Source organism: Narcine bancroftii, chromosome 6 (genome assembly GCF_036971445.1).
Source record: "Narcine bancroftii isolate sNarBan1 chromosome 6, sNarBan1.hap1, whole genome shotgun sequence".
Classification (NCBI taxonomy): domain Eukaryota; kingdom Metazoa; phylum Chordata; class Chondrichthyes; order Torpediniformes; family Narcinidae; genus Narcine; species Narcine bancroftii.
The window spans coordinates 161430263-161454925 of NC_091474.1; the positions used below are offsets into that span (position 1 = coordinate 161430263).

General features: G+C 37.7%; 1 protein-coding gene and 1 long non-coding RNA gene across 2 annotated transcripts in view; one reads left to right on the top strand and one right to left on the bottom strand.

Annotated features, from left to right (window-relative positions):
* LOC138736663 (uncharacterized) overlaps positions 1-24663 on the top strand; it is an 86963-nt gene that overhangs the window by 22213 nt on the left and 40087 nt on the right. The window lies entirely within an intron of this gene.
* The window catches only part of LOC138736661 (dihydropyrimidinase-related protein 5-like), a 63809-nt gene continuing 43516 nt past the window's right edge, over positions 4371-24663 (bottom strand). The window contains exons 7-12 of the mRNA XM_069886535.1: positions 18642-18798; positions 11569-11710; positions 8717-8859; positions 5834-6041; positions 5038-5200; positions 4371-4539 (exon numbers count right to left, since the gene is read on the bottom strand). Of these exons, the coding sequence (XP_069742636.1) occupies positions 4454-4539; positions 5038-5200; positions 5834-6041; positions 8717-8859; positions 11569-11710; positions 18642-18798 (899 nt within the window). The 3' untranslated portion in view covers positions 4371-4453. The remainder of the gene's footprint in view (positions 4540-5037; positions 5201-5833; positions 6042-8716; positions 8860-11568; positions 11711-18641; positions 18799-24663) is intronic.

Here is a 24663-nt window from a genome sequence, read left to right on the forward strand (position 1 = left end):
ACGTGTGCATTCAATTATTACAATGGGAAAAAAAAACAAGGTGACTCCAACCCTATCTGATCATTTTACGCTTAAAAAAAATGGGATGGTTAATCAAAAGTAATTTTAAAATAGACCTTGTGATCGTATTTTTAAGAAACAAGAATGAATAGAAAATTTGTATAGAAAATCTCACCTCGTAGCAAAGAATTATTAAATGCAGAAAGCAGCAATCAAGTAATTCTCAATAAATTGCCAAGAGTCCAAAGCCATAGAAATAGCCCTTAATTAGTGTGGAAAACACACATCTTCGATGAGAACAAAGTAATCTAAAGGATAAGAAACCTTATTTTAAAAAAATTGTAGGCATTAACTTTACAGGCACACAAATGATACTGCTAAACAGCAACAGCTGTTCCAAAACTAATTGCCCACTTCAGGTGAAAATCAAGGGATAATAAATATCTGCTGATAAAGGCTGCACATTTGCAGTGACAGAAATGATTATAATTAGACAGATGCTCTAACTTAATTAAAGTCTTCAACTCTTTGCTGCATTGTGAATTCCAGCTTGAAACTCTAATTCTTCTGTTCAGAAAAACACTGTTGCCTCTTTTTCAGATGATTTGCATTTTAAATATTAAGAAAGGCAACAACTGATGTGCCCATATTTTATTGATATTTGCGTGAAGAGAGGTGAACCTTGAAAACACTTTAAAAATAGTGTATGCTGGTTACCTAGAGTCTCCAGAAAATAGCTGACCATTTCTCTTTATGTTTTTACCTTCACAGCTCTTTTCAAACTGAATTTGAAGCTTATAGTACAATGGATTTGTTCTATTTCATGACTTATTGGCCATCCGTTCTTATGGCTGTTTCATGAACTGGGAAGCTTGGTGTTCTAAGCTATCCACAATGGATAGGTAAAAATGGCTCTACTTATCTCATTAGTAAGTGCCACTGAATTATAATATTTTGTCATTCTTTTAAATGGGGTAATGATATTACAGTTTAATTTGATGTGGGTCAATTTATAGACAGCTTTTTAATTTATTTAGAAAACATTAAAAAAAATACCAAGGTTAATAAAATAAATTAATTTTATCCAATTTTGTTCAGTCTGCATGGAAAACATTTAAATGAGTTTGCTCTAAAAGAAAATTGGATGAAACCTGGTTTTATGCCTGATAAATTAACATAAAAAGTGGTAGAGTGCGATCAATGAAGTTTCAAACACAAACGACAAATATATTTTTTTTAGAAAATTGTAGATCGAATTTAGTCTTCTGTTGGAATGACTGAAAATCTGCAATATTTGAACATTTTATTGGAGTTCAAGAAATCTTGTAAAAAAAAAAAATGTTCAGGATTTAGTGGATAAAATGTAATCTGATTAACTCCAAGGTAGTGGGTCTTAATGGTCTCCTCTGGCACTGTACCTCTCCACAAACAATTCTATTTTAAGGTAAAGTACAAATCTTGCACTTTTAATGTTGATAACTTCAAATGAGCGAAATATGAGGCCTCTTTGTTGAAACAAGGTTTCTTGGCCTTTCTTCTCCCATGACACAGCAGCAAAAGCTTCGATGCAATGACTCCCCACCCCCCGGAGTGGGTCAACATTACATAACCTGTCCTTGAACAGTTGTATATTAAAGGCCAATATCAGCTCAGTGATCATTCATTTTATAATATTTTCAAATATTAGCCTCAGTTTAAGATCAGATTCTTTGTAAAAGAATATTAAAATGATGGCAAATTTCAATATTGACAAAATCTTGTGGTAATTTTGTGCTCATGACACATAACACATTCACAGCACAAGTTATCTGTTCAATTCCTTTTCCCTGCAATGCCACAATATACACTAGCCAACAAAAGCTGACCCTGAATATTGTAGCTTAATTCATTCAAAATTTACCAACAAACTCTGGCTCACAATTGTTACATTTGTTGTGTTTCTGACCAAATAATGGCCCGTTCTGCTTCATAAAATAGAGTGTACTGTTAAAATGAAAAATAATAATATGGGGTTTTAGTCAAGTATTACAATCCATTTAGGGGAAGAAAATTATTTGGGGTTTTGATTAAATCATAAACTTGTGCTTATGAAATAAAGATCTTAAATTATATGGTGGTGGGGGTGAAACATTTTAATCTAGGAAAGCATAGCGGCATGCAGAATTAATAACACTTCAGTCATTGCCACAATCCTTATTTGGACAAAAGTCTGGGGAAAAGAACAATAACAAGTTTTAAAAATTACATACATATGTTTGAAATATTTCAGCAAATTGATAGCTTCAGCAATTCATGCCATCAATTTCAAATAGACTTTATGGCACAAATGATGAAGTTGCTTTCCCCATTTTTAAGCTTGCTTCAACAGTTTTCCATGAATGTGCATGAGAGTTATTTAACAATCTGGCTGCAATGCCATATCTCAGGAAGCAGAAAATAAAATGAACTCAAAATATACCCAAGAAGCAAGCATAATTCACTTGAATACAAATATAAGAAGCTGCATGAAATACTGAAAAATAAAAAAAAATCAAACACAGCTAAATTCAAACTCAGAATACTGCTTGAAATTACTATTTCTTCTCTAGATCCTTTTATCAACAAGATTCTACTGCATGTAATTTTGTAAACTATAACTGAAATGGGCTGAGGAGGAGAAAGTCGAGTCAAAAACTTTTTAATGCTATAACTCCTTTGGAACTGCAGCCTTTGTTTGAATTTAAGGAACAATTTTAAACTAGGTATGAAATTATATAAAAATCAGCTCCTTTTATTTCATAAAATTGTTTCGACTTAAAATAATTCATCATATCAACTTGTTCAGTTCCGTTTTAAGGCCAACACTGCATATATCCAACAAAACTGTACTGCTGAATGATTCTATTTGAAATTTAATGGATTTGTGGTGTTAGGAAGGATTTACTTTTTAAGGAAAAGTTTTAGATGAAAGGATTTCACATTTCTTGAAATACAAATTACCAACTTTTTTTAGACATCATATAATTTCCAAGACAACATTAAAACATCAAGAGATACATAATCTTGTTTCCTATTGGAGTTGAATAATAACGGGAGAACCCATAGTGCCGTCACTTATACATAATGCTGTCTACTCCCATAAATGATCAAAGACCAACAATCATTTCAAGAACCTGTGTACAATAATAACACTGAACTTTGAGGCCACACAGATGACTGTGAAATGGAATTTCACAGTAAAAAAAAAACAGGCTTTTAGATTCATGGAGATGTTTTTGTTTCAGATAAATCTCCTCCAACCTGACTTCATTTACCCAATCAATGTATACTTCTATCATTTCTCCCTAATACATATCCCCTTCAGTGCTTCTGTGTGGTAATGAATTTTAAATTTTCACCAAGTATTCCTTTCATATTCCTCATTGGATTATGCTTTCATAGTGGGAAGAACACAAATGCCACACATATACTCAAAATAAATAATTACAGCAATTCAGGAAAAAAGTATCATATTTTTCTATTTTCTCAAAATATTTCAAGTAGTATTTAAAAAACAGAACTCTTTCCAAATATACCAAGCAGTGACAGTCATACAACAAAGTAACATGCATTTCATGTAATTTGCAACTTTCTGTAACATTTTCAACTTGTTTTTTTCTCTCCAATAATTTCAAGATTATGAACAGTGAGACTGCCCAAAATCTACAGATGTAAAAGCAATTAGCAGTTTACAAAATGGATATCTCAGATTAAGAGCAGCATAAAACATTGGTGTTAAAAAACACCAGTGTACACCAACTTATATCATACCACAATTTGTGTAGGCATTAAATATTAATACACTTAAAAATATTGCTTTAAAATATCCAAAAATTTGGAGGTAAAGAAGTAAGGAACTTTTACAGGATGGCAATTAGTGCAATGTTATTACAGCACCAGAAACCCAGGTTCAAATCCACCGCTGTCAGCAAGCAGTTTGTATGCTCTCCCTGTGCACGCATGGGGTTCCTCCCACGTTCCAAAGACACACGGGGTTAGTAGATTAATTGGTCACATCGGTGTATTTGGACGCGGGCTTTCATGGGTTGAAAGGGTCAGTGACGTGCGATATCTCTGATTTAAGGATGTGAAGTCAAATTGCATCATGCGTACATTTACCATGCACAATTTATCACTGCTGTATTATGGACTTCTTGCATTGAGCAGCAGAGCCTGACAGTGTCAATAGTAATGGATCTGTGAATTGCATTATTAGTCAGTTTGTAAGTGTGACCAAATTGCTGCTGTGTTGATCTAATATTCTGAAATATCTGGCAAATGCCTTAAAATAACCAAAAGGGTGCATGTTTTTTCATTCCTTTGATAACAATACTGCATTACTGAGGCTGCTGTTGTTGTTATCTCCAGTGTACAGTGAGTTTATTCATTCAGATTACTTTCAGTCGTTGATTTCAATTGGCAGCATGCTACTGTTTTACCAAATACCATTAGAATGACCACCAGGCGGAGCCAGAACTCTGGATACAGGGCGCTTTGGCAGGTGATCATCAACTTGGGATCCTGCAAAGAATAATAATGTATATAAATTAACTGTCAACAAAATGAAAAAATGTCATACTTTACCAGAAAATATTAATATAGACATACTAAAATATAACATTGAATTATGCAAAAATAAAACTGCTCCTATTTTCCATAGAATCAACCTACAGATGGAATGATAAAACTAGCGAAATAAAATTACAACACAATTAATTAGGTAATTATGCTGCAACAGAAGAGTGACCAATATTCTTCAACAGAAGCAATTTAATTGTTCCAGAATCTTCAAGCTATAGGGAATGCTCCAAATATGCAACAGTCAGGCAGCACCAGACCTCTATTCCCACTCCCAGCTATGAAATATGAGCAGTTATATTTTCCCTTGAAATGATAATCATTGCTTCTGATTATGCTTCACCATACAAAATATTGTCATCAAGAACATGAAACACTAAAAACATAATGTCAGCTATCTGCAGATAAAATTCATAAAGTTGTTAAATCTGGAAGATTCACCTGATAAGCTGAAGCTGGATTCATGCAAATCTCTCACTCCACTGTGGCGGGTTGTGATCCGAGATTGATGTTCTGAATGAGGTGGCATATCCTTCTTTGCACTGAGTACCAGTGCTACATCACCTACGTAAGGGGCACGATCCACAGGCTTTGCAGTCAGACTCTAAGATAATTACAGGAACATCTTAAACATTTGAGTTTTATTTGCAGTATAAACATGATGCAATAATCACTTGAGGCCTTGATTACTTATTCTTCAATACTTCCATAATGGTACCTGTTGACTAGTTTCTTGTGACCAAGAGATTGAGAGACTCTCTCATCACATTGCATGCATTGTTCACCCATTTGGGTGATAGTTTCTTTCCAATGGCCATCAAGAATCTTGAATCTATCTGCACCACCCTCACAATACTACTTCAAGATCACCAATGATCTCCATGCTGGCTCAGACTTTTTTGTGCATTGTGATCAAAGGAGTAAATGAGCTTATTTCCTCTTTTTTTAAATTTTTTCTCGTGTTATGTGTTTTATGTTCCTGGAACACTGTAGCAAGTTAGTACTTCATTGTGTCTATACTTATGTATATAACAAACTTAAAATATTATCATACTGCAAGGATATCAGCTATTATTTAGTGATCAGATCCTTATCAAAATGATAAAATAGCAGATACAATTTTTAAAAAATTCCTTCAAATTTCTGGTCAAAATCTCAAATGATAGATTTAGAAATTAACACAAAAATGTCTTTTTCTATTTAAGTGAGGCAATACATCAATTATAATCAATTCTACCTTTTCCCTCTGGATGAGCTTTTTGTAGACAAACTCAGAAAAAGGTCGAAGTGGACAAAACTTCCCAGTTCCTTCAGCACATGTAAAGATTCCATCTTCGTAGACAACTCGACCACGACTGATTGTCACCAGTGGAACGCCATGGCATCGCATATTCTCATGGAGGTTCACATCACCACCCTGTACTTGTGTACTCACAGAGATAGTTCTGAAACAATCAATTCATTCATATTACAAATGCAAATGAAACTTATTGAAATATTATAAATAGAAAAAACAAAAAGTTGTAATTTTCTTAACTTGTAATCGACAAATAGTCCCCTTTACCAAGAGACAATGCAAGTTGTTATGTTAAGCAATCTGTTTTATCGTTAAGTGGAATCACAGATGGACTAATTAATCCTCTGATTATCTGATATATAACATAATGTAACGAGAAAGAATACCAGCATGGTGGATTAGTAAAACCCAGTTTAACTGAAGATTACGTACATACAGTAGAAGTCCAAAAATATGAATGCCAAAAATCTGAACCACTTGAGAATCTGGACTTTTCAATAACTCTCAAACTTTAAAAATTTAGCGGGCTTTTATGTGAGTACGTAAGTGCCATAGATGCACAGGGGCAACAAATGATCACTCCTCAAACAGGTAATCTTATCACTAATTTATTTGAATACTGTATTTTTTTTTACAATGTTTATTTTAAACATAATCTCAAGAATTACATGCTCTTTTTTGTAATAAAAAAATTGTTTATATTTTTGTCAAGTGTGGATTTTATTGTTCTTTAAAATTGCTGAAATTGTTAAATGAAGCATGTTGTATTTGCTAATGAATAAGCTTATCAAAATGTACATGTTCATCTCTTCTTTATTCCTCCTTAAATTTGAATTTTAAAAGTATTGCCCAAGTCTGGATTTCAGGACTTCTACTGTAACACTGATGTAAACCAGGAGGAAATGGTGGATGTCTGTCATATTCAGATGAGATGTCAACTAAAATCCTATCCAAGTGTGCACAAATAAAGCACAAGATTCTATTCTCGGATAATGATTTGAAAAACCCAGAATTAGGTTTCCTGGACGATGCCATCAATACAAATGAAATGGCAATGTAGATCTGTTGGTGAGAAATGTGTGCAAATAAGCGTTTCATGTGCAATTCTTTACCTTTGAAGTTGCTTCACATGTTTCAAGAACATGTAAAAATATATTATGGTCTATGATGCACTCAGGCAAGAATGGGAGTTGCTCAAACTTATTTCAAATGTGTGGAAGTAGGATTGAGAGAAACTAATATACTTTGTACCAAGTGATTTGAATAATTTTTTTAGTTCATTTGTGAACTATCAGCACTAATTTCAAATTAAGTTGAGGATTATTTGCACTCCATCTTGCAGGTTTTGCAAATCACATGCACGATGACACACATAGAGCCAATTTGTCCCCAAAGTTGAGCTCCTTGTGATTTGATCTCGACGAGGCTAGTTGAGAGCATTCCATAGCATTACTTACACATTGTAAACAGTGGGAAGACACTGAGGAGACAGAGGTTGAGTAATAAAAAAAGTTTAACAGCACAGAAACAGACCCTTAGCCCAATTTGTCAATGGCAACCAAGATAGTTCCATTTGCCTGCATTCAGTGCATATTACTCTAACCTATCCAAACCAAGTACCTATGCAAATACATTTTAAACATTAGAATTATCCCCCCGTCTACCAAATTCTCTGGCCATTTATTCTATCTACTCAGCACTCTTTTCCTGGAGGGTACCCCTCAGATCCCTTTTAAATCTTTTTCCTCTCACCTTAAATCTATTATCAATGTCCCTCATGATTTTATCACCTGCTACAAGGTCCCTCTTTCAGGGAAAAGGTCCCAACCTATCCAGTCTCTTTTTCTGTTATAATCAAGCCTACTAGAACCAGTAATATTCATGTGAATCTTTTCTATATATTTCCTAGCTTAACAATATCTTTCCTTTAGCTGGGTGACCAAAACTGCACTCAATAGTCCAAGTGCAGATTCACCAACATCCTGCACAGATGTAACAAGACATCCTTGCTCCTATACTCAATGCTAGAGGAACTCAGTGGGTCAAGGAGCATGAGAAGGAGAAAAAGAATGGTCAACTTTGAGAGCGCAAACTCTTCATCTGATCCTGATAACCCTGCGCCATCAGCATCTGATGATGATAGTTATGCTGTTTGACCCACTAATTTTCTCTAGCAAATTGTGTTTAACTCCATTGTCATTCAAGTTATTAATATCGATGCAAAATAACAGTGGACCTAGCATCAATCCTTGTGGCATATTACTGTTCACAGGGCTCAAATCTGAATAACAACCATCCATTTCTGTCTCCTTCCATCAAGCCAATTCTGTATCCATTTCTGGATTGCATGTGATCTGAATTTCCAGGCCAGCCTATCATGCAGGATTTTGTCAAAGGCCTTCCTCAAGTTCATGGATGCTACAGCAGCACAGAACTTGCAAAACAAAAATGTTCAATTTATTTCAGCATTTGAGCAAATTACCAAAAAGTTTAAGGCACAGTTGGCAGTGTGGAAAAGTTGCTTCCCACTGACAAGAAACTGCAAATATCAAATTTCCTTCAGAACATCTGTATCTCTTCAAGAAATAACCTTGTACAAGAATTGTAACATAAATTTCTACCCCCATATCTTTCCCTCCCAAAACCAATATTATTTAAAAATCATGTATTTGGGTTTAATAGTGTAATTGTTTGGAACTGGACCAACATTTTCAGTTTATGACCAATCCTGAAAACAAAGGGGCAGATCATTTCTATTGCAGATACTGCAAAAATCTTGAACAGATTAAAAAAAAATGAAAACTCACGATTCTAGAAATGTACCTTGTTGCTTCTGGATCCCACACAACAATATCAGCGTCAGCTCCTGGAACAATTCTTCCTTTCTTGGGATACAAATTGAAAATTTTTGCTGCGTTGGAACTAGTCACAGCCACAAAGCAGTTTTCATCCATTTTGCCTCCAACCTGAAAATATCAAAGTGTATTAATAGTTGTTTGGAAAGCAGAAGTTTTTCTCTGCATCATCCTCTTCTATATTTCCACTTTCTCCAGTACTTGGTATAAAAAGTAGCAGCTTTGATTAATACCCCCCATGGGGTAATAAAATGATATTTCGATCAATGTTCTCCTCTTTCCAACTCCCCTTTTCTCACCTTAGGTCAGTTCTGGAAGTACACAACATGAATCATGGCCTTATGGAAGAGAAAGCAGAAAACAGAACCACAAAGCCAAATTTAAAAGAGATAGAAAAGAACATTTATTTATCAGTTTGAAAGAAAGTAACAGATTTTCCAGTTACAAAGTGAAAAGAACAAAGAGAATGAGAAGATCTTGAAATAGCTTATCCTACTTTCTGCTCAAGAAACTTTGCAGTGGGATAGTTGAAAGAATCTATCTTCACAAATTGTCATTGAATGCAACAAGTAAGATTTGATGAAACAGTGATTGTACATTGAATTTTCTGAAAAAGTAATCAATAAAGTTTGGAAGACATAATATTCCACACAAATAATTATTGTGCAGGAATCCAGGAGCAATTCAATTATGAATCCTAGAACTTCTTAAACTACCATTAGAACTCAAAAGAGAAAGAAAACTGACCTAAAAGCATACTGATACCTCAGAAACAATTCAAACCCAGATAACAAGTGGAAAGTGGGCAGAAAATCTTGCAACCATATGAAAAATGTTTCAGTGTTAATACATTGTCAGCACAAATAAATGATGAGACAGTCAGCACTAACTCCAAGGGGGACTTCAGGAAGCTCCTCAATATCCTTCATTTCTTTCCATAACATACTATTCCAGCCATGGAAGTGATTGAAAAGGCTGTCCACTCACTCAAAAGCAAGGTCTGTGGAGCAGACGAAATGTTTTAAGAGCTAAACTATGGCACTGTTGTATTTCTGGTGTGAATTTATAACCTTATTTCATTTATCTAGAAAGATAAATGAAGAGAGTATACCAGGGAATTTTCCAGAGGAACACAGTACAATTATAGAGACAGGTACAATTACAAATTTGAAATACACTTGAACAGTAACATAGAAAGGAAAATGTTTAGAGGGATACGAGCTAAACACAGGCAAATATGTCTAGCTCAGGTACACACCCTGGTTGTCATGAACTAGTTGGACTGTAGGGCCCATTTCCATGCTGTTCAACTCAGTTTCTAATGGTCTTCATTGTAATCAAGAGCATTTTTTTAAAAATGCCAAAGTCCAACAACAAAGGGGGATTTGCTTGTTATCTATTGCAGGAAACAGCATTGCAAGAACCCTCCTTTCAATTTTTTTATTCCTGGTGAATGAAGTGCTCATATCAAATCACAATATGTTGATCTTTCCAACAAGACTAATTGTGCAATACAGAGATAATAATAATTTACAAAAAATCAATAAAGTGCACAGGTAAGAATTCTTAAATGAGTCCCTAATTGAGTTTGATATTGAGGAGTCTGATGGTGGAGGGGTAGCATCTATTCCTGAACCTGATGATGCAAGCCTTGTGGCATCTATACTTCTTTCCTGATGGCAGCAGCGAGAACAGAATATGTGCTCTGTAGATGTTCTTGATGGTGGGAAGGGTTTTGCCTAAGATGTCCTGCATTGTATCCACTACCTTTTGGAGGGTTTTAGGCTCAAGGGTATTGGTGTCCCCATACCAGACATTGATGCAGCTGGTCAGCACTCTTTCCACCACACATTTGCAGAAATTTGCCAGGGTTTATGTTGTCACATCAAACCTCTGCCAACTTCCAAGGAAGTAGAGGCGCTGACATGCTTTCTGTGTGTTGGGTCCAGCGAAGATCCTCCGAGATAGTGAATCCCAAGAATTTAAATTTGCACACCTTCTCCACCCCTGATCCCCAATGATTATTGAACTGTATATATCTGGATTTCCCTTCCTGAAATCAGCCAGGGGGAAAACCAGAGGAATAAGATCCTTCTCAAATATGACCCTTTCTAAATTAGTCTCCAATCTCTGGTTCACAATGACACCCAATCTGTGATCCATACCAATATATGACCCAAGGCCAGCGCAAGCTTATGCCATTGTACTAATGATCATCTCAATTTGCTCATTTCTCCATCTGGCTCTGCACTAGATTTCAGTACAGGGTAGGGTGAACAAATTATTAAACATTTGTTAGCTCTATTCCAGATTCAAAATCTTATGCAGTTCAATTTTAAATAAATGGGAAAAAAAAACTCCTTCTGGATTGGAAATTCATTTGAAGTGTACAAATGAGAAACAAAAACAAGCCTCAGTGGGATAGAATGATGTATTTTCATATACAATTCTTACACTTGAACTAAATGCAGATATGATTTAGAATGATGGGCTGCAGGATGTAGAGAAGGTGTGGCTTTTTTTCTCTATGGTCTGGAAAGTGAAAATTCTTTGAACACTTTACATTTGATATCTGGCAACCTACTCCATCAAACAACCTATAAAGTCAGGAGAATACAAAAACATCATCAGAAATTACAGCAAGACAGAGAAGAACCAATGTTAGGGCCCTTATTTGACTTCCGAGGAATTATCAAGCAGGATCTAATTATACCATATCACATGTTACTTTTTAAAACAAACATTAAAACAACAAAATTTCAAATGCAAATGTTAAGAGTAAACAACATTAAATCAAAATTCTATTACAATCAGCCTTACCACTCCTTTTTCCCAGATGACTGTCATTCGGTCTTGCACTCCAGTTACACCATGAGGAATTTTGGTAAAATCTTCTTTTCCTACAGCTTTCTGCTTGATTGTAAATGGACGATGATCTGATACAACAACATTAATTGTATCGCTAAAAAAAAACAACAATATTTAAACAGTGCTCCAATGAATTCTTGACATTAGATACAGGTATCCCCTGCTATCCAAAAGTAGATCGTTCTGATGAAACCTTCCATAAGGTGTAATGGCGTAAAGCAAAGAAGCAATCACCATTAATTTATATGGGAAAAATATTTGAGTATTCCCAGACCAACTTCCCCACACTCTCCAGACAGCTCGCTACCATTCCCCACACTGATCTCACTGCCCCACGCTCTCCCGACAGCCTGCTATTATTCCCCACACTGATCCCACTGCCTTGCACTCTCCCAACAGCCCGCAGAACGCTATTTTCGCCTTTTTCTGTAAAAACTAAAATCTTCATATTTCTTTTGGTTAGCGAAAAAAGGTACTAATGTAGGTCTTCCATAAAAGTGAAGCGGCACAAGACAAACTTTTGAAAAGTGGGGAATACCTGCACAATGGCCATTTTATTTCAAGGTTAATAAATATCAGCTGAATTATGACATGGCTTTTGCCTGTTCACACAAGTTTCAAAAATTTAGCTGGTTTTTGATGAAGAATCACACACAAGATACTTTTCTACTCCTACAAAGAGCACCTCAGCTAATTATTTGTTCTCAGCTAAATCTGCTTTGCAAATTATTTCCTCTCACTGCATAGCTTCAAAATATCCCTTGAAATAAAAAAATCAGTTGGATTATGTTTCAAACATTCACATCAGTTCAGTTTTTTGCTGAATGATGGCTATATTCAATATTTCTTTCCTTTTTAACTCAGTTAACTATACATTTATGGTTGAGTTTGACAAGGTGAACTCTGGGCACTGCAATTTCATCAGTGTATGGAAAGAACTTGATCTCAAAAGATTTGACCTGCTCTTCAACATTTTACTGACATTTCTGCCAAAACTATTGGTGATCTTTAAAACATTTGTTGGATGAAGCCATCATTAACAAGGTTATTCTTTTCAGCTCATTGGTCTGAGAAAGTGGTGAAGACCCACTTTATTTCCTCCTTCAGCACACCCTCCCCCACCTCCAGTTTAAATTCCATGTGGAATATTTTGGAGGATCAATAACCAAGAACGATTAGAATCCTTTTTATGAAGATACTTCAATGAAACTGTTGGGTAGGGACTTCCAGGATATTGACCAAGATATTTTTTTAAAAAAGGGCTATTTATTTTCAAATCAACATGTGGGTGAATTTCAGGAAAACTCACAGGTGGATACAGTTCATAAGTCTGCTTTCCTTCTTGTTCTTGGTGACAGAGGTAATTGATTTCTGAGGTGCCATCAAAGCAACCCTTTCATGAAACTGAAATTATTTTCTAAATACCTCAACTGGAGACAAAAAAAAAATCTTTTTTAAAATCATTTTTGGGATCTAGATTGACAAGCAAGGCCATCATTTGTTTTCCATCCTCACATGCTTTCATGAACCTCTGCCACCCTTTTGACGAAGACACTCTCACAGTGCCCTGTAATCCAGTAACAAAGAAGGACTATTTATCTATAATGGCGTTAAGGTGATATGCAACTTGGATGGGAACTTGCAGATGAAGAATCACTCCCTTCCTATTGCCCTTGTTCTGTTGGGTCATGAACCTGGGAGGTGCAGTCAGAGAGGCCCAGGTGAATAACATTATGTGTCAGTGGAAGGAATGAATATTTAGGGTGACTGACATAGTGCTAATCAAGCAAACTTATTTGTCTTAGATTTTAACAAAGGTTCTTGGAGGTTATTGGTATTGTATTCATTCACACAAGTAGAAAAGTATTTTTAAACACACTCCTTACTTGTGCCTATAAGTGGGTAGGAATGCTTTTGGGTGTCAGAAGGCAAGTCACTCACCATAGAAAACAACTTCTGAACTCCTCTTACAGCCACAGAATTAATGTGGTCCAGATGAATTTCTGGCCAACAGTGACTGCCATAAAATTGAAGGTGCAAAAACTGGTGAGGTAATACTATCCAACGTCAAGAGTAGATGGTTACTGTCTCTCTCTCATGTTGTAGAGGATTATTACCTTGCACTTTTGGGCTCAATTGTCACTGCCACTCTTCAGAGGACATTTCATGCAGTCATGCATTTACAACTCATCAGCAAATGAAGTGGTGCAACTGAACATCATGCAATCCCCAGCCTGACTTGGGGTGGAAGGAGGATCACTGATAGCGTAGCTGAAGATGACTGGGAAGTAGAATGCTATTATGAAGATCCAGGCTGAGAAAAATTGATCTCAGAGTACCATGACCTGTAACAGATTATGTTGTGTTTGTATTGTATAAAGATATGTTTTTAAAAGATAAATTGGGGCAGGTTTTTTTAGTGTAGGTCACATATAAACACTTCAAAATACTGGAGCTCTACTTAAGCCAGACAGGGTGGCTCCTGGGGGCCTTTGCAAACACTTTAGTGAGTGCCCAAGAGACTTCACTAATGGATTGTGGTTTTGAAAAGCAACAGATGAAAGATCTGAGGAGTAGTTCAGAGCTGCAGGCTGTTTGGGAGTGCAGTTTGCTGTTCTGAGGGTAATATGGTTTTTGCAAGCAGAGAGAGTTGAACAGCTTTTTCTCGGGGGGGGGGGGAGGAGAGAGATCAGTTTTGCAGTGCTGAAGTCATTAGCTGGGACTGGCACAGGACAAGTTGGCAAGTTTGTGGGAAAACCCCATTTGGAAGACAGGTTGTGAGTGTTTAGTTCAGCCTGGTCAAAGACCTTGTGGTTCATACAAGAGGAGAGGACTGGCTGCCTAATGTTTCACTTGGAATAAGAGAAACAAAAAGGAACTCTGCGGTGAAAAAGAGGTTATCATCTGGAAAAACCTGAGGGGGCAAGTTTCTTCGGCAAGACACTGACGTGACTGATTAAAAGCAATCAGTTTGTGTCTAGGAACAAAAAATCTCTCTCTGTAAACTGACAAGAACCTTCCTGAGCAGTAACCATTTACCTTTCAAGCACCAAAGCCTGGTGAACTTCATAAATGTTAAATTCTGTGCACAGTACAAGAATTGCCTGCAACCAGTAAACTTGGAGGAGTGAGAAGCAAGATTGGATTGTGAATCAAATAACTTTTCTGAACTTACATACACATATGCTTAGAATTAGAAGGGGGTTAAGTTAGGTTAGTTAAGTTAATAAATAGTAATAAGTTAAAGTTTGATCTTTTCATGTTTAAAGATAATTAAAAGCAACTTTTGCATATGTAACCATTGGTCTTGGTGAATATCTATTGCTGCTGGGTTTTGGGGTCCTCTGGGCTTGTTACAGACCAGATCCCTTTGTTGTGAGCTCAACTTCAGTCACAGAAATGTTTGGAGTCATACCTCGCACAAAATGAAGATGGTACCTGTGGATGAGGGAAATTAATGTTCTGGATGGTGGATTAGGTGCCAGTCAAACAGTGAATTGTATCAAGCTTAAAGTGTTGTTGGAACAGCGCTAATTCAAGGGAAAATATCACAGCTTTGCTCAAGCAGAACAGATCAGAGGGCTCATCAACTGAGGCTATATAGGTGGAGTTGAGGAACAGAAAAGCTATGACTACACACATGGGGTCATATTATAGACCACCAAATCATCACCGAGTATTGAAGGAGCACATGTAGAGAGATATGCAGAAAACAGTTGTGATAGTAAGAGATTTTAACTTTCCACATATTGACTGGGACTCCCATAATTTAAAAGGGCTGGATGGATTGCAATTTATCAAATGTGTTCAGAAAAGTTTTCCAAATCAATATATAGAAGTACCAACTAGTGAAAGCGCAATTCTGGATCTCCTATTGGGGAATGAGACAGAACAAGTGGCAGAAGTATGTGTAGGGGAACATTTTGGGTCCAGTGATCATAATGCCATTAGTTTCAAGTTAATTATGGAAAAAGATAGGTCTGGGCCTCAGGTTGATGTTCTAAATTGGAGAAAGGCCAATTTTGAGGAAATGCGAAAGGATCTAAAATGCATGGATTAGGTAGGGCCACGCCAAAGGGGGTGGGGGGGGGTCATCTGCAGGCACTGCCCCCCTAAATGAGATATTTTGATCCCCCACTCGTTGCCATCTCCCCCTCACCAATAAGGTATTGTGACCCTCCCCACACACACCACTAGCGTCGCTAGTGTCACTAGTCTCAATAAGATTTAAGTAGCACATTTATTACATTGGAGGGAGGGAGAAGTGTGATGGCAGCAGTTCATGTAGGTAGGTAGGCACCACCACTCCCACCCTCCTGCTGAGTGAGTTTTCAAACATCAGATTATGCCCTCCACAGTTACAAAAATGCCCCCCCCCCCATCTGATTAGATTTGTTCTGATGCTGACCCTGGGATTCAGATAAGTTGTTTTCCAGCAAGGATGTGGGAGGCAAGTGGAGGACCTTCAAAGGAGAAATTTTGAGAGTACAGAATTGTTTGTATGTTCCTGTCAGCATCAAAGGCAAGATTAGAAGTTTTTGGGAACCTTGGTTTTCGAGGGATATTGTGGATCAGGTTGGGAAGAAGAGGTGTATAACAGGTGTAGGTAACATGGAGCAAATGAGGTACTTGAAGAATATAAAAAATGCAAGAAAAACCTCAGGAAGGCTAAAAGACACAAGGTTGCTTTGGCAGATAATGCGAGGTAAACCCGAAAGGTTTCTACAAGTATATTAAGAATAAAAGGATAGTAAGGGACAAAATTTGTCCCCTTGAAGATTAGAGTGGTGGTCTATATGTGGAGCCTCATGAGTTGGAGGGAAGATCTTAAAACAGTTTTTTTTTAGCATCAGTATTTACTCAGGAAACTGGCAGAGTGTACAAGGAAGGAAGGGAAACAAGCAGTAGTGTAATGGAACATATAGAGATTAAAGAGGTGTTGGTGCTTATTGCCTCACAGGAAATAAAGGTAGATAAATCCCCCAGACCTTGATGGAGATGAGTGAGAAATTGCAGGGGGCCTGGCAGATATATTTAAAATGTCCTTAGCCACGGATGAGGTGCTGAAGGATTGGAGGGTAGTTCATGTTGTTCCGTTGTTAAAAAAGGCTCCAAAAGTAAACCAGAAAATTACAGGTCAATGAGCCTGACGTCAGTAGTAGGTATATTATTGGAGGGTGTTCTGAGAGATCAGATATACAAGTATTTGGACAGTCAAGGGCTGATTAATGAGAGTTAGCATGGCTTGTGTGTAGTAGGTCATATTTAACTAATCTTAAAGTTGTTTTTTTTAGGAGGTCACCAAGAAAATAATGAAGGAAAGGCTGTGGATGTTGTATACATGAACTTTAGTAAAGCCTTTGATAAGGAACCACATGGGAGGCTAGTTCAGAAGATTCAGACACGAGGTGTCCATGGAGAGGTTGGAAATTGATTTCATAATTGGTTGTATGGGAGAAGTCAGAGTTGTACTGGATGATTGCTTCTCACACTGGAGGCCTGTGAATATGGTGTGCCTCAGGGAACTATGCTGGGACCATCGTTGTTTGATGATCTGGATAATATTGCAGAATATTGGATCAGCAAGTTTGCTGATAACACTAAGATCGGAGGTGTTGTGGTCAGCGATGAAAGCTTTCAAAGTTTGCAGAGGGATCTGGACCAAATGGAAAAATAGGCCAGAATATGGCAGATGGAATTTAATGCAGAGAAGTGTGAGGTGTTGCATTTTGGAAGGACAAACCAAGCTAGGACATGCATAGTAAATGATAGGTCATTCATGAGTGCAGAGGAACAAAGGGATCTGGGAATACAGATACATAATTCGCTGAAAGAGGCATCACAGGTAGACATGGTTGTAAAGAAAGCCTTTTGCATCTTGGCCTTCATAAATCAAAGTATTGTGTATAGGAATTGGGATGTTATAGTGAGGTTGTATAAGACATTGATGAGGCCAAATTTGGAGTATTGTGTCGCCTAACTACAGGAAGGATAACAGTAAGATTGAAAGAACGCAGAGGAGATTTACTAGGATGTTGCTGGGTCTTCAGGAGTTGAATTCCTGGGAAAGATTAAACAGGTTAGGACTTTATTCCCTGGAGCATAGAAAAATGAGGGAAAATTTGATATAGGTTTACAAAATTATGAGAGGTATGGACAGAGTAAATGCGAGTGGGCTCTTTTTACTTAGATTAGGAGAGATAACTAGAGGACATGGCTTTAAGGTGAAAAGGGAAAGGTTTAGGGGAAAAAAAATTAGGGGGAACTTCGACATCCAGCAAGTGGTGGGAGTGTGGAACAAGCTGCCATCTGACGTGGTAAATGTGGGCTCTCTCTTAAGTTTTAGGAATAAATTGGATAGATACATGGATGGGAGAGGTCTGGAGGATTACACAATGGGTGCAGGTTGATGAGACTCACTAGAAGAATGATATTTCATCATGGACTAGAAGGGCCAAACAGCCTGTTTTTTGTGCTGTAACGTTCTATGGTTCTAAGTGGACTTTATTTAAATCATACTGTTGCCTTGTGTGCTGCACATTGATGAAAAGGTGAAGGGAATCAAGAGTCGAGTTAGTTGTTGCAGGATATTCAGCTTCTGAGTTGTCCTTATGGCTGGTCCAGTTAAGTTTCTCTAGAATTTGGAGAGGGCTGATCATTAACATAAGCTTTGCAGATTTGTAACTTCTAAGTTTTGAGCAGAAGGAAGTTGAAGAGGTTTGACAGTGATCATGCTAATACCAGCATTTTACATTTCACACACTAAATTCTAACTTTTAAATTCTAAACCATGCTAAATTTAGACAGCACTTAAAATTTTATGAACACCTTTACCAAATTATAAGCTTCTACTGTTGCAATTAACTTGGGGAAAATAAATGATGACCAACCCCCATCAACAATTTATTAATAGAATTAGTTGCAAATCACTTTTGAAACATAACTGAATATGAAGCTAACAGTGAATATTTTGGACGACAGAAAACTATTAAGATATTCTCGTTAAGCCCATTATCGAAATTTACCTGGCTAGCAAGCTCATGAGGTAGTTGGGTGTGGTCACGTCCAATCTGAGAGGGGGAGCAGTAACATGTGCAGCAGCATGAGACCAGTCTGGGTGATAATAGCTTGATCCATTAAGAGTTGTGTGTGCCAAGGTTGTTTCCCCATATATAATATTTCCTTTAAAAAAATGCATAGTATTTAAAAAATACTGATTAAATGTTTATTTATCTGATGATAGCTTGCTGGTTAAATATAGACACTTCATTTTGCAAGTTAAGAGTAACCCTTTTTCTACTCAAGGTAGATTAAAGAGAACTGAACTTGCTGAAAACACAATTACTGAAAAGACTTCCAGAACTGTGATTATTAATTTTTCCAAAATACAAACTGTTCAGTTTGGATTCTGCTTCATTTTGAGTGGTCCATAGTTACTGTTGAACAAAATACCAAAAAGTACTTAGATGAATTAAGTTGGGGGCATTGGAGATGGATGGTGCAAGAGAAAGAAAAAGAGATAGAAATGAGAGGTCGGAGGGCTTATTAAGCTATTCAAACCTGAGAAAGCAGGCTTATCGGTTGGGGTTGCAGATAAGATCTCAGGTTGATGTGTGGATATGGATAACTACTTTTGACATCAGAGAGCTGCCCATAAAAAAAGCCAAAAAGGGATGATCCACTCAAGAACTCTTGTCGAAGATTAATATAAAATTGAAGGGGATCACTTTGTATTAAATTTCAGTAACTACTTGGACTAGTTCAGTCTTCTCAAATATCTAAAAATTAACAGCATTGAAAAAAATAGTGGCAAACAATAATATGTTACACATATTTCCCTATTGTGAAATTACACATCAGATGTCGTGGCCTTGTGGCTTTCGTTTAAATAAATTTGGGACATTATAGACCGAGGTTTGCTGAGATAATTTGGTTACCAGATTCATTTAATTATTCAGACCAATTCTCTGCATAATTCTTCAGCTTTATATAATTTTTGGTGAACTGTTGCCTTATCTATAGTTTATCAACAATGGAAATTAAGGAGCTGAGTGACACAACTGAACTACTGCACAGAGAATTACCATCTATCGAGTTCAAATATTCCCATTGGAATTGATAATAGATGGTTCTGATGCCAAAGTACATAAAAAGGAAGTCTCTGATGCCACAAGTTCATGCAGATGTAGCATTTTTAACATTTTACAGAGGGTGAACATTCAACAGGATACTCATGGCATACTAATATTTATTTTTAAAACCAACCCCTGCATTGAAAATTTCTTCAACTTTCGCCTCCTTGTCTTTTTTTTCATTCCAATATTCTGCCTGGATCAATGAAGCAAAAGCTTGAGATATTTCTATATACAAATCATACTTCAAGGTTCCTTATCACAATTCCTAATACATTCTGTTCCACTATCAGATTTACAAGCAGTACAGGGGGGGTACATGCATTTAAAGGACTCCAAAAATCTCACGATTCAGGTTATCCTTGAGAAAAGCAAGCTTCAGCTGTTTACCACTTATCGTCTCTCAATTGATGTATTCATACTCCATGATGTTGAACACACTTGTACATAGCAAAGGTAGAGAATGTACTCATCATCATGAGTAGCTTAGTGGCATCGATATTAATAGAGCCGAGCAATTACACAAGTGAAAGTGCAGTGGGTGGTGAATAGACAAGGAGGAATAAACATTGTTCACTCCATTCTCACCATTTACAGAGTAACGAACTAATCTATTCATTACAGTTTAGGTGGACTCAAAACTGAAGTATAAATGTGATGCACTTACACAAATCTAAAAACAAGAACACAATAAATGGGCCAAGTTATCTCCTAAACCAATAGTTTGACACATTGAATCATAAATGCTAGTGGCCCCTCTAGAATATCTCAGCTCATATGCTGTGAATGCAGTTGATGCATTTACACCATGTATCAGGAATGCTGAGTGGATAACAACCTTAGTTTTCTTCTGTCCTTGCTTATCTTCAGTCTAATCACACCAATCTTCAGTGAATTTCATGGAATCTTTCAGGCAACCCAAAAACCAGCTGAAGGCAAAGACAGTGGTACCAGGCAAAATCCCATCATTAGCACTGAATACTTATAACAACGCTAGTTATGTTGTTTCGGTATTTTTTTAATGTCATTCCATCTAAAAAAAAATCAAATCATTCCAATAAATTATCCCTCAAATCAATAAAGCAAGGGCAGCATGGTCAGCGTAGCGTTTAGCACAACGCTGTTACAGTGCCAGCGATCAGGACCCATCGTGGTTCGAATTCCTTGTTGTTTGTAAGGAGTTTGTACATTCTCCCTGTGTCTGCTTGAATTTTCTCCAAACATGTCAGCAAGGGTATGGAATGGGATCTCCCAGTGGCCACCCATTTCCTTGCGGGCATGTTTGTCTATGGTCTCATGCACTGCCATACTGAGATCACCCGCAAATTGGAGGAACAACATCTCATTTTCCGACCCCCCTCTCCTCTCCTGACTCTTTTCGCATAAACAAGATAAATTCTTATCTTACCCTTTATCATATTCAATTAACAACTTTTGTTGATCTAGATTCCTTCCCCAGCTAGCACTGTCTGAATTCTGAGGCTGAGATTTCCTGCCTGGCTTATTCTGCTTATTCCTTGAAATGTTGGCAATCTATCTTTAGCTCCAATGGATGCTAAAAAGATTGGCTGAGTTGCACCAGCATTTTGGTGGGTTTTTACTACAATCACAGTGCCTGCAGACTTTTGGGTTTCACTCATTAACTGTGCAATCAGAGCACTTGTCCAAGAACACCCTGCTCATGGATGCCCAGAATACTCCTCCAAACTCCATCAAAGCTTTGATTCAAAAGTGGAGGAAGGAGATGAGGTGAGGCAAGAGTCATTGCCTTTATATCAAATCTGGCAAGAAGAAACCATAGTAAAACTACAAAAAGAATGTGAATCAAAAGGAGCAGCTCTTCAGTGCTGGAGTTAAAAGTTCACAGAAAAGAATACAATTCAGCTATTGAACTTAACGATCCCATCACCAGGACATTATTGAACAAGTTCATCAGGGCCATGCCCTGAAGCCAACAATCTTCAACTGACTCAAAATTCTTCTTTCCAACATCGTCAAAATTGGAGGTATTCCAATTGTAAAATTCAGTTCCATTTACAACTCCCCAGAAAAAGAAGTAGCCCATGGATACTCATTAATCTGGATATTTTGGTACAGTCTAATAATTCAGAGTATGGCTCATGCTACACAAGTCTCAGGCAATGGCAATCTCCAACAAGAAAATCTTACCTGTACCAGTGGCATTCAACATTATCCTGCTGAGTTCCCAATCATTCAGAAATAGCAAATGTAAGATAATTTAAGATGATGGAAAAATGGAAAATAAGAACCATTTAGTTTGACATCCACTGTTATCAAATTCTGGAATTCATAATGGGCAGAGCAGCATGTCTTTGAAAAAAATTAATTTTGTCATCAACTCAGTTTTAAGATAAAGTTAGGTATAACAATCTAGTAGCATTTTGTGGACTTAACCAACAGGGTTGTTAGGGAAGAAGTTGATGAATCTTCTCTGGAAATAGTAGTAACAAATTAGTCAGGACAGAAAATTGGTTAAAGGAATGGATAGTAGACAGCAGGAAAATATCTGTTTTATTCAGTATGACATACATACAAGGAGGTATCACGTAGTAGTTATTCATGACATGTGCCAATGAATTGAATGACAATATGAAGTGTAATGTATCTAATTTTGTTCAGGATTCACAGCACAGAGGAAACTCAATTATAAGAAAAATGCAAATTTTGCAAAATAGTAGTGATTCTTATTTCAATGGATTTAGAGAGTAAGGAAATTATGCCAAGTATGCGCATCTTTGATGAAACCTCATTTGGAGCATTTCTGTATAGTTTGGTCTCCATATTTTGCAAAGGTGCAGGATTCAATGCATATTCTCTCTCTCTCTCTCTCTCTTCTGCTAATTCTGTCTGCTCATTGTGATATAGAGAATTTAGGTTAAAAAGACTTAAGTTAAAATGTGATGATTAATCATAAACAGGGAAGCCAGAACGGACAGAGAGTTTACTAGCAGTCAAGGACAGAAGGATCTGCTGAATATGTTTTTTTAAACCTATCTTTTCATGGTCATAGTGAGAGACATGCAGGAGACAAAGGATTGATAAGAAGTGTGAGAAACAGAATTTAGTGAATGTAGAGTTCACAGCGTACGTAACGAACGTGATAATTAATAATGCAGTTATACTTAGAATGTTTTTGTAATACTAACCAATTAAAACAGTATTAATAAGAAGGGGAAGGGCAAATAATAAGGGTATAAAAATCAATGCACTGTATGTATCGGGGCTTAACTGGTGAGAAACCAGTTGAGTCCAACTCTGCAGACTTGTAAATAAAGCTTGTCGTGTCATCAGTTTTAAAGAGACTCATGTGTGAGAAGTTTTATTTCTGACAAATGGGGGCTCGTCCGGATCTACACTCCGGCCGTGAGGGGAGGCGAGAAGAGGGACATCGGAGGCGGTGCACCCCGCTGAGTTCAGCGGCTCCTAGTCCCTTGCTCGTCGCTTCGGGCGGCTTGAGCGAGTGGTATCCGGACAGGGTGACACGACAAGACGGAGAGGAGAAGGGTGACGGTTCAATCCCCGGGAAGACACCGGTAAGTGACGACTTACGATTGTGGTGTGGGGATTGGGTAACAGGTGTAACGGGATACACCTGTTTGGATAAAAACCTAACGGAATAGATTAAGTATAGATCTTTTGTCGTTGTGTGAGGACCCTGTCGCGGGACTCTAGGATAGACCCCAGGGAAACCTCGGCGGTAACCGAAGGAGGGACAGCACCTCCGACGAAGTGCCGAGAAGAGAGGGGTCAACCCCAGGAAAACCTCAGCGGTAACCGAAGGAGGGACAGCACCTCCGACGAGGCGTCTGAGAGGAAGGGAGTAGGGTCCAGAACGAGAGGGTCCTCAGCAACGATAAACAGATCTAGGTGGGAAAATGGGAGGATCAATATCTAAGGGCTCGTCTGAAAATTCAGGACAATTCCTGGGAGTACCCCTTGACAGCCCTTTGGGGGAGAATGTTTGAAAATTGGGATAGTAAAAGATATCGGGACAAAAACAAGAAAAAGATGGTCCAATATTGTCTCCTTTGGTCAAAACAACCTATTAAAGGTTCCTCGGTTTGGTGGCCGAAATTTGGATCTGATGAGGATTGGGTTAGACAAGCATTAAACATATATGTAAATTCGAGACCAAAGGTGAATCAAGAAGAGTCAGCATATGCATTTTGTTGGGTTCCCTGGCCAGGATCCTTAACAGAATGTTTTAAATTGAGAGTGGCAGGAGAAAAGAAATGGGAACCTCTGGACAACCTTCCCCCTCCTTATATTCCCCCGGTGCCTACTGCGCCCGAGGAAAGCTTATTACCGGAGGGGAAAGGTGATGAATCTGATTGCCCCGAAGGGGGCCGGGAAAAAAAGGATGAATTAAGGGAGTCGGACCCTAAACTTCCACCGGTAAACCGACCCTGGACAAGATCCCAGACTGGTCCAGGACCATCAAAGTTTTCAATAAACCTAAATCCCCTGAGAGAAGTTCCTATGGGAGGACCGGGAGGGGGAACGGGATATGTGAATGTTCCCCTAACTAGTACAGAGGTGCGGGGATTTAAGAAAGAAATGAAAAAGTTATTGGAAGATCCTATAGGACTGGCTGAACAGCTTGACCAATTCTTGGGACCAAACACATATACGTGGGAAGAGATGCAGGCAATAATGGGAACATTATTTTCACCCCAGGAGAGGCAGATGATTCGACGGGCTGCCCTCCTCATGTGGGAATATGAACAACCTGGGGACCCTAGACCCCATGAACAAAAATATCCCTTAAATGAACCCAGGTGGGACAAACGAACACCCGAGGGATTGGCAAGTATGAGACAATATAGAGAGTGGACAATTAAAGGGATACGGGAGGCTGTGCCAAAGGGTCACAATTTTACCAAGGCATTTGGGA